General features: G+C 44.2%; 1 protein-coding gene across 1 annotated transcript in view; it reads left to right on the forward strand.

Annotated features, from left to right (window-relative positions):
* Mmp20 (matrix metallopeptidase 20) overlaps positions 1–14,674 on the forward strand; it is a 37,818-nt gene that overhangs the window by 788 nt on the left and 22,356 nt on the right. Inside the window, exons 2-5 of the mRNA XM_032911058.1 lie at positions 7,399–7,646; positions 10,473–10,621; positions 12,763–12,888; positions 14,034–14,195. Coding sequence (XP_032766949.1) covers positions 7,399–7,646; positions 10,473–10,621; positions 12,763–12,888; positions 14,034–14,195 — 685 coding nt within the window. The remainder of the gene's footprint in view (positions 1–7,398; positions 7,647–10,472; positions 10,622–12,762; positions 12,889–14,033; positions 14,196–14,674) is intronic.

Consider the following 14,674-nt stretch of genomic DNA (forward strand, 5'->3'; position numbering starts at 1 on the left):
AGAAAGGTGTTGTAGATGTGCCATCTGGGCCAAACATCTGATGAAACTACAGCTTGCATGTGATTCCATCTCTGCCTGTGGCTACTGTCCTTCTGTCCATGTACCCATGGCCAGCTTGGGCCCAAGGGCTAGAGACCTATGCATGCTGAACTGTCCCCTATGTACACTGGACTGTCCTCATGCACACTGGACTGTCCCCTATGCACACTGGACTGTCCCCTATGTACACTGGACTGTTCCTATGTACACTGGACTGTCCTCTATGCATGCTGAACTGTTCCTATGCACACTGGACTGTTCCTATGCTGTCCCCTATGTACACTGGACTGTCCCCTATGTACACTGGACTGTCCCCTATGCACACTGGACTATCCCCTATGTACACCGAACTGTCCCTATGTACACTGGACTATCCCCTATGTATATTGGACTGTCCCCTATGTACACTGGACTGTCCCCTATCCACACTGGACTGTCCCCTATGCATGCTGAACTGTCCCTGTATACACTGGACTGTCCCCATGCACACTGACTGAACTGTCTCCATTAATTGTTTTGCCACTCACCCATTCTGGTCAATCAGTTTCTTTTACAACATGAGAGAAGTCAGGGAGCATTTGCCACAGCAATTCTGCATATAATTAACAGAAGATGCCAATATCAACAGTAGATGCCCACTTCCACAGAAATCCCAATATTAACAGTAGGTACTCATTTGAGTCTAACTTTCTTTGACCAGAGCCATATGTAGATGAACTCAATTCAAAGTAGCTCTGGTTACTAAAATTATAAATTGTGTTTTACTGGGACCCTCATGAGTCCTTTCTCTCCTAATGTAATTCCCCCCTCCAGAATCATGCTTCTCTAATTCAGAAACTATAGAGTCTTTGTGATACCCCCTTCCCGACATATATTACATGCTGGTGCTCAGTCAGAATAGAAATCGTACAGTGAGAGAGAGGTTCTGATCCTAGTCCAGGGTTTGGGAAAATGTCCTTCTACCAACCAGTCCTGGGCAGATCATTGTATAGGCTCTTGTGCTATAATGGCTGACTACAGTCTGTAGAACCAAACATATTGACCACAGTCCTTTACAGAGAGAATAAGATGGTCCCATTCTAGATAGGAATGAGGACAGAAAGTTTTGGTGAAGGCATCTTTCTTAGTCTGATCAATCAGGGTTCAGGTAGGGAGAGAGGCACATTTCAAAAGAACGGTGTGGCTAGGATGCTGGGAACCATTAGAACATCTTGATTTCTTTCTCTCCAAGTAAGCCAGTCCTCCTTAGTCTCCATTATACCCTTGATATCATAAAAATTTGTCCATATCTTGACACCTAGTTCCTGCTGCAGAGCTTCCAGGCATCAGCTCAGGAAAGACCATTTTCTCTTGGAGGACAAAGGTGAGGGAAGATCTTTCATGTTAGGCCAGAAACTAGAAATAATCTGTGAACCACCTTGTAGCTTACAGAAATATTCACCAACCTTGTGAGCTTATAGAATCACAGATGCAAACAAGCCGTCTGTGTAGTTACTGTTACCTCGCTGGACAACATGAATGAAGAGAGCCAACGTCTCTGCCCTCATGGCACTGACAGGGGTAGGGAATGGCTGCTCTTATAGCACTGATGCGGGGCTGGGCAGGGCAGCTGGGAGGGTGCAGTGAGAAGGCACACAAGTCACTCGAGTGTTCAAGCTTGTTTGAGAAAGTGGGAAGAGACACTGGTAAGAGATAGGAGCTGACTGGGGTGTGGGCAGTTCAGGGAAGCCTCATCTCAGAGACAACCACATCTGAGACGAACCAGAACTAAAGAAAGAGCTCACCTCGTAAAATCTGGAGATAAGGAGGCTGAAAAAAGCATCCTCACGTGCAGAAGTCCAGCATGGAAGAATGTTGGGTACAGTCACTACGTGGCTAGAGCTAAGAGGCTATGGAAGATGTCACGAGGTCATGAACAACTAGGAAGTATCTTCCACACTGGTCTTTTCTTCCTAAAATCACTAGCTAAGAAATATAACACCAGAGACCTCTGTCCCAAAACCCACAGACATAAACATCGGCTAGTGAGTATGTAAAGTGTTCTTACTTAATTTATTTAATGTTCAGTTGTATCCTTAAATTAAGATGCATTAATATGAATTGAGGCCATGAAAGTGATACAAGAGGCTGCAGGTACAGCTAAGGATATAGCTCATTAGTAGAGCACTTGCCTAACATGCCTGAGGTCCTTGGTTCAATCTCTCTCTCTCTCTCTCTCTCTCTCTCTCTCTCTCTCTCTCTCTCTCTCTCTCTCACACACACACACACACACACACACACAGAGAGAGAGAGAGAGAGAGAGAGAGAGAGAGAGACCCAAATACCTAAACTTCCCTACAATCAAGGATTTGTCTATTTTAAGGGGTTTCCTTGCTTTTTAAAATAGTGCAGATGTGTTTCTTATGATGCTGTTGTATCTTGATAACCTCATCATAGGTTCAAAACATCATGAGTCTAACAGTTTACTAAAAGGCTTTTGTTTAATAAGACAGCAGCTTGTTACTGTGCAGCTAGGGGCTGTGGTTTGGGGCTAAGGCTCAGGATCCAGAGAGAACCCCTCATTGTACATTGCCAGCCTCGGAAAGACCGAGAGGAAACATTTATAGTATGGTTTGTACTGAGAGAACATCACTTTCACTCCGTTATGAAGTCAAAAATCATTAAGTCAGCCTACCATAACATGGGACCTATCTGGTGGTGTTGGCATAACATTTAAAACGGCCTTCAAAATTGTCTCTAAAAGTAGTATAATTCTCATTTACCACGCAGTCATGAGAAATTAAACCATGCAAGTCAAGTTCCTGGACTCCAGGACCCTTGGTAGCACTTTGTTTTCTGGGTTATACATTTTTAATTGTTATTATCTTTAACTATGGGCTTCTACTTTTCTCACAAAATATTACATCAAAGAACGTTTTGGCTTCTGTGTTATTTCCGTGACTTTATTTCTAAAGAGTCACAAAGAGGCACTAAAGGGACAGCTCGGAGTTCAATCCTCAGCATCCACACGGCCACTCACAACTGTCTTGCAACTTCTTCCAGGGCATCCGATGCTGTCTTATGGCCTCCACGGGCTCCTGCATGCACACAGTGCACATATACTTACCCAGGAACACACATATACATGCAAAACCTTTAAAAATATATTAATTAGCCAAACAAGTATTTCTGAATATGTGCACATTAGCAGTTCCTTGCCCGTTGTTTTTGTTTATCCTTACACTGGTGGGATCAGTACTTCAGTAAACAGATGGGAAGCTGAAGCTGGCAGAAAGCTAAAGCAAGAGAAATTCAAAGAATCATGTGAGTTTGTGGTGCAGCCCGCCCTTGAACCTATGACTTTCAGACAGTATCTACATTATTATAAATCTCTTTGGATGACTCATAGACAAAAATAAAGGAAACTGTTGGAGGAAGTGTGCCCCCGTCATTCCTTAACCCAGTTACACTCAGGAAGGATATTTCTAAGTGTCCATCAGCCAGCAGATGGCCCCATCTTAGCTCCCATTACTCCTATCCCCGTCAAACTCTAGAAAGGAAGCTGGCAGAGCATGGCTTGGAAGAGAATGCTAAGACTTAGTGGTTTTAGCGGTGGGGGAATTAGACAGAGTGGTGGGTCATAGCATGAAAGTGTGGCCTACAGAGCAGGACAGATCTACATGGACCAAGTGCCAAATAGAACATTTGACTCCAAAAAGGATGTCAACGCCTTGTCACCAGCGCTGGCGAGAAATCCCCAGAGTGTTGGACTCTCCTTAATCCAGAACATATGGCAATCCTCCAAACTCTCCTTCATGTCATTGCAGTGACGAGGTTCTGTTCCTTCATTAGCTAGAAATAACCCTGGACTTTATTTCATTAAAATAGGCTGGTTTTCTATCTACTAAATTCAGCCTTAAACCTTCAAAGCTATAGGTTTGGCATCCAATGACTATTTTAAAGAAAAAGAAAAACATTTTATCTACACTATTTTTGTGTAGATTCACAGAAAAAAAAACATAAAAATATAATCGAAAACAGATTCCCCAAGTTTCCTTATCAGTGTGTAAACATCACTAATGCTTTAGTCTCTGGCTTCCAAATGGACTGGCATTGCCCAGGGTGAGACTTTGGGCAAGGCAAGCAAATGCCTGGTTTTGATTTTGAGGTTCATCAGTCTGTTTCTTTTTTAGCTCCTTATATATTCTTTGAGAATTTCATACACGCAAACAATATATTTCAACCATATCCACCCCAACCTCCAGCTCCTTGACGATCCTGTCCACAGCCCCCACTTCAGATCCTTTCGTTTTTAATAAATAGCCCTGAGTCACTAAGTGCCACCCATACACTCACAGGTGTGGGCCATACCTGAGGCATGGTCAGCCTGTCAGAGACCACACCACCAAGAACACTGACTACCCCTCCACTGCTGGGGGTGGGAATGGGTCAGCATGTGCTCCTCCCCAGAAGATCTTGTTATCATGTAAGTCTTTGAGGGTTTTTAGGGCTTTTTGCATGGATTTTAGGGTGTGGGGTGCCCGGTGTTTGTAAAAATGTTTTACCTACCCTGATTATAGAGTCTGTAGTAATCCTCTCACTGGTTTCCCCCTCTTTGTGACTATGTCACTTTAACAGTAGCAGGAAATATAGTCTTTGCCTAATTTCTCATGAACATCTCCCTTCTACGGTCACTTCTCATGAAGCATACAGCAGAAGGTCAAGCATAACACATTCTGCAACAAGGGGGTAAATGCGTGAAGCTGAAACATCTCAGAAACACAGAGCCACCGGTCTTAGACACACTTCTCTATCCTCTGTCCTTGGAGGCACGTAATTGAGATGTCACTTTTAAGTTGCTGTAGTAGCAACTTGTGCACAAACAAAAAGCTCTCAAAGAAGCTTCATCCTAAAACAAACAGACATGTAAAATCCTGAGCACAGATGGAGACAAATTCCCAGGCTGTCAGAGCTCCTAAGTCTAGGTGGAAGGCCTAGGAGTGATGTGTGGCCCGTCCTTTTCCTCACAGAAACTCATCTTAGCTGCACCTATTCACGGTTATTTATGTGCATGTGTTATGTGAGAGCATACCACATATGTGTGGTTCACAAAGAGGCATCACATCTCCTGGAGCTTTTGTAGTCAGCTGCGAACCAAACTCAGGTCCTCTGGAAGAGCACCAAGCACTTTTAACTGCTGAACCATCCCTCTAGCTCCTTAGCTAAACTTAAGAGGTGATCACCACAAAATGAACTCTTCTTACAGGCAGGACAGCGAGTTAGGAAACAGAGCTTAAACAATAGCACAGCCAACTTGATTGCAGAAAACTTATGAGCACAGGAGGGCATAAAGGGGAGAATAACAGTCACCTGTAATTGCCCCACCCACTGACAACCAACACTAATCGCCAGACCTCCCTACCTCTCCTCATCATTTACAGCATGTACTTTATTTCTGAAATTCCTATAATCTGATAGAGGTGTCTCTTCTGTTTTACTCTGTGTTGCTGTTTCGTTGAGAACATTCTCTTTTATCTTTCAAAATACGATCTTAAGATGTGCCTCACTTTGTGTCACATGATATATAATAGTATTTCTAACAAGTCCCCTGTTGTAGGCGGGGATATATCTTAGAAGTATTTGCACAGCAGGCCACAGCCTCCAGGTTCATGCCAAGCACTGCAAAACCAAACAACCCCCATGCTATAAAACACGAATCTTGCCTCCAACTGCGTTTCTGCACCCTGCATAGCCCAAGTCACCCTAATCCCAACCCAACGTCCACAGCAGTGGTGAGCAGGTACCCTAGAGCTTTGAAGTCTGATCCTGCAGGTGAATTGATCATTTGGGCAAGGGGGTTAATATTTTCCTGTTTATTCTTTGAGGGTTTCATTAATGTACACAATGTAGTTTGACCATGTTCATCCCTCACTTCTGCCTTCCAATTCCTCCCAAATTCATCCCTCCCCTCCCCCTCTCTCTGTCTCTCTTTCTCTCAATACATCGGAACCTAATTCACCCACTGGAACATGGCTGACCTAGCAGAAGGCATACCTCTAAAGAACCCTGACCCTCCTTCCTTTAGCAGCCATCACTGGTCAATGCCTCAGCCAGAGAAGGGCTCATGGGCCCCTCCTGAATCCTGCTGGAAGGTTGACTTGCTTGACTTTGTGCAGTCCCAGCTGTCACAGGCAGAGGTCCTGCTGCGTCCAGAAGACACTGCTCCATCCCACTCCTCCTTGGACTCTGTCTCTCTGTCTTTCCACCCCCTCTTACCATAATACTCCCTGAGCCTCATTTACAGAGAGGATATTCAAGAAGCCTATTAATTTGTGGCTTGTTTTCTCTGCCTCAGTGGGTATCAAACTTATGTCAGGAAACCCACCACTTGAAAACAAAGGTTACCCCACAACACACCAAAACTTGGTAAAATCTTCAGCCTAAACTGGGCAGCAGTAGCAAATGCCTTTAACCTAGCACTTGTGAAGCAGACATCTCTGTGAGTTTGAGGCCTGCCTGATCTACGTTTCAGAACAACCAGGGCTAAACAGAAAAACCCTGTCTTAGGAAAGAAAAAGGAATATTCAGCCTATAATTGACCTCTTACCTTTGTGTTTAATAATGAGAGGTTGAAGTATAAGTGCTCTTTTTTTAGAATTATTTATTTTATGTATATGAGTACAGCTCCCTTCACACAAACCAGAAGAGTGCATCAGACCCCATTACAGATAGATGGTCATAAGCCACCATGTGGGTGATAGGAATTGAACTCAGGACCTCTGGAAGAGCAGTCAGTGTCCCTGAGCCATCTCTCCAGCCCACATAAGTACTCTAGAAAAAAATACTCATTTCATAGTACACACCATGTGTTACACATTATGTGATCAATAATGGCGCACCAAGACAGAAAATGGTGGTGCATTCCTTAACCCCAGGATTTGGAAGACAGAGGCAAACAGATCTCTGTGAAGTCAAGGCCAGCTTGATCTACAGATAGGGTTCCAGGACAATCAGGGCTACAAAGGGAAAACCTGTCTCAAAAAACTAAAAAAAGCTTTAAAAGGTAAAAAGGATGGCATACCAACATCAACCTGTGGTCTCCACATGTACCCACACAAACAAGTGCACACGCACATGTGTACACACACATACCCAAAAAATGGGGAAGAAGGAAAAGTAACAGTTTACAAGGCTCAGTACTGAAGGATAAGCATTAATAATTTTGGACATACTGAAGTGCCATCTGTACAAATATGTCTAAGTTATTTCAATAAAAATATGTGCCCTATTTTTATATGAAGAATACGGTCCTGTATCGCAGCTGAGTATGAGTGTTCTCCAACCACACCATAGATGAGTCTGTCCGCCTATCTGTTTCAGGCCTATCTCGACAAGTATTATACAAAGAAAGGAGGCCCCCAGGCTGGCGAGATGGTGGCAAGAGAAAGCAACCCCACGGTCAGGAAGATTAAGGAGCTACAAACATTCTTTGGCCTCAGAGTCACTGGGAAGTTGGACCAGAATACGATGAATGTGATCAAGAGGCCTCGCTGTGGAGTTCCTGATGTGGCTAACTACCGCCTCTTCCCAGGTGAACCCAAATGGAAAAAAAATATTTTGACATACAGGTAATGAGATTCAAAGAGAAAGACACACCTCGCCCTCTTCTTTTCTGTCCAAGGTCTCTTTCGATCTGTAGGAAAGGCAGAATCCTCAACAGCCAGAAGAAAGAATAGCAACTGTCTAGGTCTCTGTTGAAAACTCTAATCCCAGGATAACTGTCCACTTTACCCACTACAGGTCTGACCAACTGGGAACAGCTCAATGATGTTTAAAGTGAACTAACTTAGGTAGCATTGAGAACCCTTTAATCTGCCTAGCTGAGCTAGGCTAATCAGCCAGCTCAAGCCAAGGAGAGCCAATGGTTGTTAAACTGCTCTGGGAACCCTTGAGGAGAATTTGGCTGAGTGATCTGTTAACCGCTATTAGACTATATCCACAAGGTGCCACTGAGAACGGAGAAAGCAAAAACAACAAAACGGCCATGAAAGGTTAACCAAGGTGCGAGGAACAAGAGTTAAGGCCTTAAAAAAATAAAATAAATTCATGAAGTGTTTTCCTCATATTTTCAGCGGTGTCCTAGAATCTTAGCCTGTAGATGACATGAAACGTGGAGACCTGCACAATTCTGCGGTGAATAACGCAACCCACAGCTCTCAACCCTGCAGACAAGCCTCTGGCACCAGCATGCCTCTCTGAGACCCTAGAGGCTGTCTTGATACTTTGCAGTTCCTGGATGTCAGGATAGCTTCTTGGAACAAACACCAGATGATTAAACCTGAAAAGCCGCAGCAGCGCACTCCCGCGTACGGCTCTGAGAGCAGACAGAGGGCTGGGCTAAGGTTTCTGTCTAACCACAAAATGCAGGCCTTGATCACCGTCATTATCAGCCTCCTTGAGATGGTGAGGGCTAGATAATACACCACACTGCGATGCCTAGAAGCCTGTCTAGCACAGAGTGCATTCCAAGAGCACTGCTTATGATTATCAGCTGCTCGCGCTCTCCTCCATCTGGAGACTCCGGGTCAGGACTTTCTCTTCTTCTTTATTATTCTTTCCCTCATCCTTATCTTGGCTGATTCAACTTTCATCTTCAACTCCAGAATACAGTCGATCTGCCTATCATAGAAGGGCGTAACAAGGTACTAACTGTCTAGCCTGGTCCTAAATCATAGGTTTGTATGACAAAGGGGTATGGTATGTTTTGTATCATTAAATAGAACTGAGCAATTTCTCATCTTTTCTGTCTTTTAGGCACCCTGGGGTTTTGACTGTGCCCGCTCCCTGGGGTCATAACACCTGCATGAGCATCACTAAGATAACTCGCTAAAGTACAGATTTCAGGACAAGGCTGGCATGCTCAACAAGCCTGCTGGGCAGTTGTCGTGGCTCCCAAAACTGAGAGTCCCTTAGACAGCTAGAGGGCAGCTAACTCTGTCCTTCCACCTGCCACGCACGTCACCTGTGTGAGACACTGGAGCCACAGCTAGAGAAAGTGACCTCAGTCCAGCCTCCAAACTCGGCTGCTGAACATGTGCAGCCATTATTCCAGCCCAGCCCAGAATCCTAGGGGAAATTCTCTCGCTGCCCTTCTTGTCCTTGTGGCAGAAGCTGAAGGTCTTGTGCTTTAGAGCGGGAGGAACCCTGAGAGCCTGAGATCCACCAATTCGGTTTCTGCACACCGTGTGTCCAAAAAAAAAAAAAGAACTACATGCTCCTGAAGTGTTCAGCCCCCTTTTCAGCCCAGTGAGCACTCTGTTTCTAGGCTAGCACATTCTCTTTAAGAAAAATACACACAAGGCCAGAGAGCTGTCTCACGGTTAAAAGCACTGGCTGCTTTTGCAAAGGACCCAGGTTCAATTCTCAGGACCTACAAGGCAGCTCACAACCATCTGTAAATCTAGTGCCAGGGGGAGCCGTCCATTTTCCGGCTCTCATTAACACTGCACACACAAAATGCATGCAGGCAAAATACCAATACACATAAAATAAAAATAAGCCTTAAAAGAGTTTTAAATTTTAAATTTTTAAAACTTTTTAAATGTAAAAACTCTCTAATTCTGTCTGTCTCTGGCTCTCTGTCTCTCTGACTGTCTCTATCTCTCTCTTTCATACACACACTCACACACTCACACACACACACACACACGCATGCACGTATGCAGTCATGTACTCACACACACACACACTCACACACTCACACTCACACACTCACACACTCACACACACTCACACACACACACACACACACACACACACACACACACACACACACACACACACACACGCACACACACACACACACACACACACACACACACACTCACACACACTCACACACACACACTCACACACACACACACACACACACACACTCACACACTCACACATACTCACACACACTCACATACACAGTCATGCACATACACACACACACACACACACTCACACACACACACACACTCACACTCACACACACCCACTCATACACACACACACACACACACATACACACACACATACACACACACACTCACACACACACACACTCACACACGCACTCATGCACTCACACACACACACTCTACTACCTAACCCTGGGGAATTCCCATTGGTCTTTGATAAAGAATTTATAGCAAAACCTCAAATAGCAACAAGAACTGCTTTCAGAGTCTGGACTGTCTCTGCCTTCTGGGTCTGCCCTAATGTCCTGTGTGACATGAGACAATTCAAGCTGCTCCAAAGCACGGTAAGAACTGCGGATTCAGAACAAGAGCCATAGTGCAACATGGAGACAGAGGGGCTGTGGTCTGTGAGCAGTCTGGGCAGTGCCCTCCCCTTCTCCGTTTGAGAACAGTCACTAAAACATAAACATCTGCTTCTTCTTTGTCTAGAGTCTCTAAGTACACACCTTCCATGAGTCCTACCGAGGTAGACAAGGCTGTACATATGGCCCTGCACGCATGGAGTACGGCTGTCCCTCTGACCTTCGTGAGAATACACTCTGGGGAAGCAGATATCATGATATCTTTTGAAACAGGAGGTATTGTACTATTTCTTGGGTTCTATCTGTAATGCCAAGGAGAACTGCCCCAAACTTGCTCCTTGCATATATTTATGGAATGATCAGCACAGGACTCCATCGCACAGTGTTAGGATGGGCAGAGGCCAAGACCATAGCAAAAACAGCATCATGACAGAAGGTAGGACTGAGCAAACTTAGCACCGCTTGCCACTTTGGCCGCCACTGTGGGACAGACTCACGGAAGTGCACTTTCACTGTGGTTCTGTCCCATGATAGGACAAGTCCTATGCACTTTAGTTTTCCCACTGGCTAGGGGCCACCTGACTCCAGTATTTCCCATAATGACTTTGATCAATATCATCTGGTTCCCAAGATTCTCCTACCTGGAGTCCCCACTGAGGAAATCACTTCCCCCGGGAACCCTGAGACAGCCCCTCTATGCCGCCCCACCTGAAACTCTACACACACAAAATAGCTACAGAGATGGCATTTGTGTCTCACCCATGCTTGAACACTGCCTTTGAGAAGTACATAGTATGCTTGTCTCTACCTGCCTGCTTCTGCATTCCCCCACACACCCTGCTACAGAGAAGCCTGGCTTCGAATGCGACTGGTAAAGCTCTGAGTCTTTGCAGAAAAATATGCAGGAAGTAGATGAAACCAGAGACCACTGAGGTTCTCTCCAACAGTGAAGTTGACTGTCACTGCTTCTCCCTCTCTGGATCCTGTTGCTGAGTCCCCAAGACATTCTGAGCCTGAGCTGATTCCTATATGATTTTGCTGGGGCAGAATTGGGGGAGGAGGGGGTGTTTGGGAGTTAGGGAGAAGAGATCAGGAGAGTCGTGAATATGGCCTTCAAAAATGGCCTTGATTGGTCCTGTTCCTGCCAAACATCCGAGGGCACTTGTTGAAATGGAAGGACATTGTAAGTCAAGGTAGACTTAGGGAATATAGCATTGACTTTCTTCATCTTTCAAGCTGGTATTCCATCCCCTAGTATAAAGGTTGACTGGAGACCCGGCAGCCATCATAAGTCCTCAGAACACATACACCTGATTGAACTACATCACAGTTGATCTTGGCCTGAGAAGTAGCATATTGAATTTGGGGTGTGGCTTAAAAACAATAAGCAGGGTTAGAGGGCTGGTTTGGGCAGAGCACGTGCTGCCAAGCCTAATAACCCCGGTTTAATGCCAGGGACCTGCATGGTAGCAGGAGAGGACCAGCTCCCATAAGTTGTCCTTTGATCTCCACACAACACTGTGTGCACCCGGTAAATACAAAGTAAATAATTTTTAAAATTAATTAACACATGAAATACGAATACCAATTTTTAAGTAACAAAAAATTGGGCATTGTCACCAAAATCTTAGAAACTGTGAACAGTAGCTTCTGTCATATTCTCCAAATGTTTTTCTTTTCTGCTGAATTCATAATGCTGTTAACTATATGTCGTAGAACAAAACACTGAAGTCTCTAGGTGCCAAGATTATCCTGACTGTCTTTACTTTCATAGGCTTTACACATGCAGGTTTATTAAAGTTACGAGGCTATTTTGACACATAAATTACATTGTGCAGTACAAACAGAAAGCATAGGCTTAGTTTACAAGACCCCTCTCAGAGGAATCAATGTTGAAAGCTCTTTCTGCCAACAAGAACTTTTTTTTATTCAGTAGACTGGGTCGTTATCAAATGTTCCTCCACCCTTCCTCCTTCTGTAGTCTGTGTGTGATAGTCTACCAGGCACTGTGTGTTACAATAAAAACCATTACAACAAAGTTTACCATGCCTCCTTTGAAATACAAGATAATCTTTTTTATTTTTCAATTTCTTAACATATGTGAAATGTATATGTAATACATTATAATCATATTTTAAAATATATATTTGAAAATGAATATTAGGGCTGGAGGGATGGCTTGGCAGTTAAGAGCCCCTGCTGTGCTGTAACTGCAGCTCCAGGGACATCTGTTGCCCTCTGCTGGCCACTGCACTCATGTGCAATACTCCCACATGCATAATTAAAAATAGTTCTTTAGGAGGTCAATAATGAAAAATGCATTTAAGGGTCAGTGCTGTTGAGAATGTTACCCACCTTTTGTGACGCCAACCCCCCAGAATTACGAGGCCTTAATCCAATCACTATTTCCTGCTTAGATCATGGGGATTCCTACCCATTTGATGGGCCTCGGGGGACGCTGGCCCATGCGTTCGCACCTGGAGAAGGCCTGGGAGGAGACACACATTTCGACAATGCTGAGAAGTGGACTATGGGAACGAATGGTACATATGCACAATTCACCATAACCTGGAAAACATTGTATCTTCTTCTGGGCCTCCATCATGAAACCTTGAGGTTCAACGTCCCAAGCCACCCTTTAACTAGGGAGGCTGGGTAGGAAAAACAAGTAAGCCAAAAATCCAGAAGGGAACAAACACCATGGGGGAAAGACCCTCCCAAGCTGATGCTATATGCTAGCCTGTTCTCTGCTTCTTCGCATTTAAACTACAGAACAAGTCCCCTCCCAATGCACAGCTTACTTTTTATTTGGGTGTACAAGATTTATGGCTCCTTATGTGTATGTAGAATGGACTTTATCTGGAATAAACCCAGGAAATGAATTGGTAGTCTCTTAAGGAGTATAATTGGAGAGGGTGTAAAGTTTCTAGAATGCCATGCAGATCATCTAGAAACCTTCCCTAGGAGACATGCAAATGAAGGAGACTGGTACAACCACACACACTCAGGATCATTAGAATTCCAACTTTGATGTCAACCAAATTAAAGTCTCAATTCCTGGTTCCACCAATTGCTAACTGTCACCACGGGTAAATTATTTCAACTCTATGAGCCTAGTTTCCTCATAGCACTGATTAAAATGTAAAATGTGTATAATAGTGAGTTGTATGAAAACAGATTTGCTTTTAAGAAGTAAGTTAACCTTTTTATAACTGAATTCACTTTGTATGTAAGCCTATAATCTGACTACAGCAGAAGGTAATTTGATCTCATTGTACTACATTCAATGTCTACTCAGATTTTTTTTTTGATAAAGGCAACTTATAATATAAAAAGGGAGTAGACTGTAGGAGCAGAAAATAGTTGGAGCATTTAGGATCCAAATCAACGCACTACTATAAATAGTATTACCACTACTAGCTACACAGCCCTTTGTTATCCCTTTGTTGAGCTTAACTGACAAGGAAGTGGCTTGTCTTACATTTCGCTCTCCCACCCCCATGCCCCAAAAGGGTGAAGACACAAAAATAGACTGAAGTCAGGAGAGTCAGGTGTTAAAACAACCTACCAGCCTCTGAAGCCTGTTGTAGAAAAGCACAGTTAACTGTGATGGTGCAGAAAGTGTCCTGGAAGGCAAGAGAACGAAAACAGAAATCTGTCTTGATGCTTTCTCTCTCGTGTTGTTTAGGGTTCAACTTATTCACCGTTGCTGCTCACGAATTTGGCCATGCTCTGGGCCTGGGCCATTCCACAGACCCATCAGCGCTGATGTACCCAACTTACAAGTACCAGAACCCCTATAGGTTCCATCTCCCCAAGGATGATGTGAAAGGGATCCAAGCGTTATATGGTATGAGCTTCTCGCCATCTCTAACCCTGAAAGTGGCAGGCATTCAGTCTCCAAGGTAGAGGAAGTGCACTTTTACAGGAATTTCTTGCTTAGATAAAGATGACTAGGGTTACCACCACAGCTTCGTCATCCTGTAAAGAGCTTACCTACCAGTTAAAAGTGTTACATCTTTCCTAAGGTGCTGCTATATCTTCCTTCCAGAGCATTCTGGCCATGAAAAACCTAAGAAAATGGTCCATTTGCCTAACTTTCCAAAGCAAATAAAAATGCATGCATTTGAAGGTAGAAGGCAGTGATTCTATTTTATAGTTCACACACACACACACACACACACACACACATGCACACGCACAGGCACAGGCACACACACGCTCACAAGCACACATACACATGCACATATGTATGTGCATGTGTTTACCCATTTATGGATAAGTGAGCTCCCTAGCAATGTCAATCATGATACTAACAACCCTACCACT

The sequence above is a fragment of the Rattus rattus genome, chromosome 8 (genome assembly GCF_011064425.1).
Source record: "Rattus rattus isolate New Zealand chromosome 8, Rrattus_CSIRO_v1, whole genome shotgun sequence".
NCBI classification, from domain to species: Eukaryota; Metazoa; Chordata; class Mammalia; order Rodentia; family Muridae; genus Rattus; species Rattus rattus.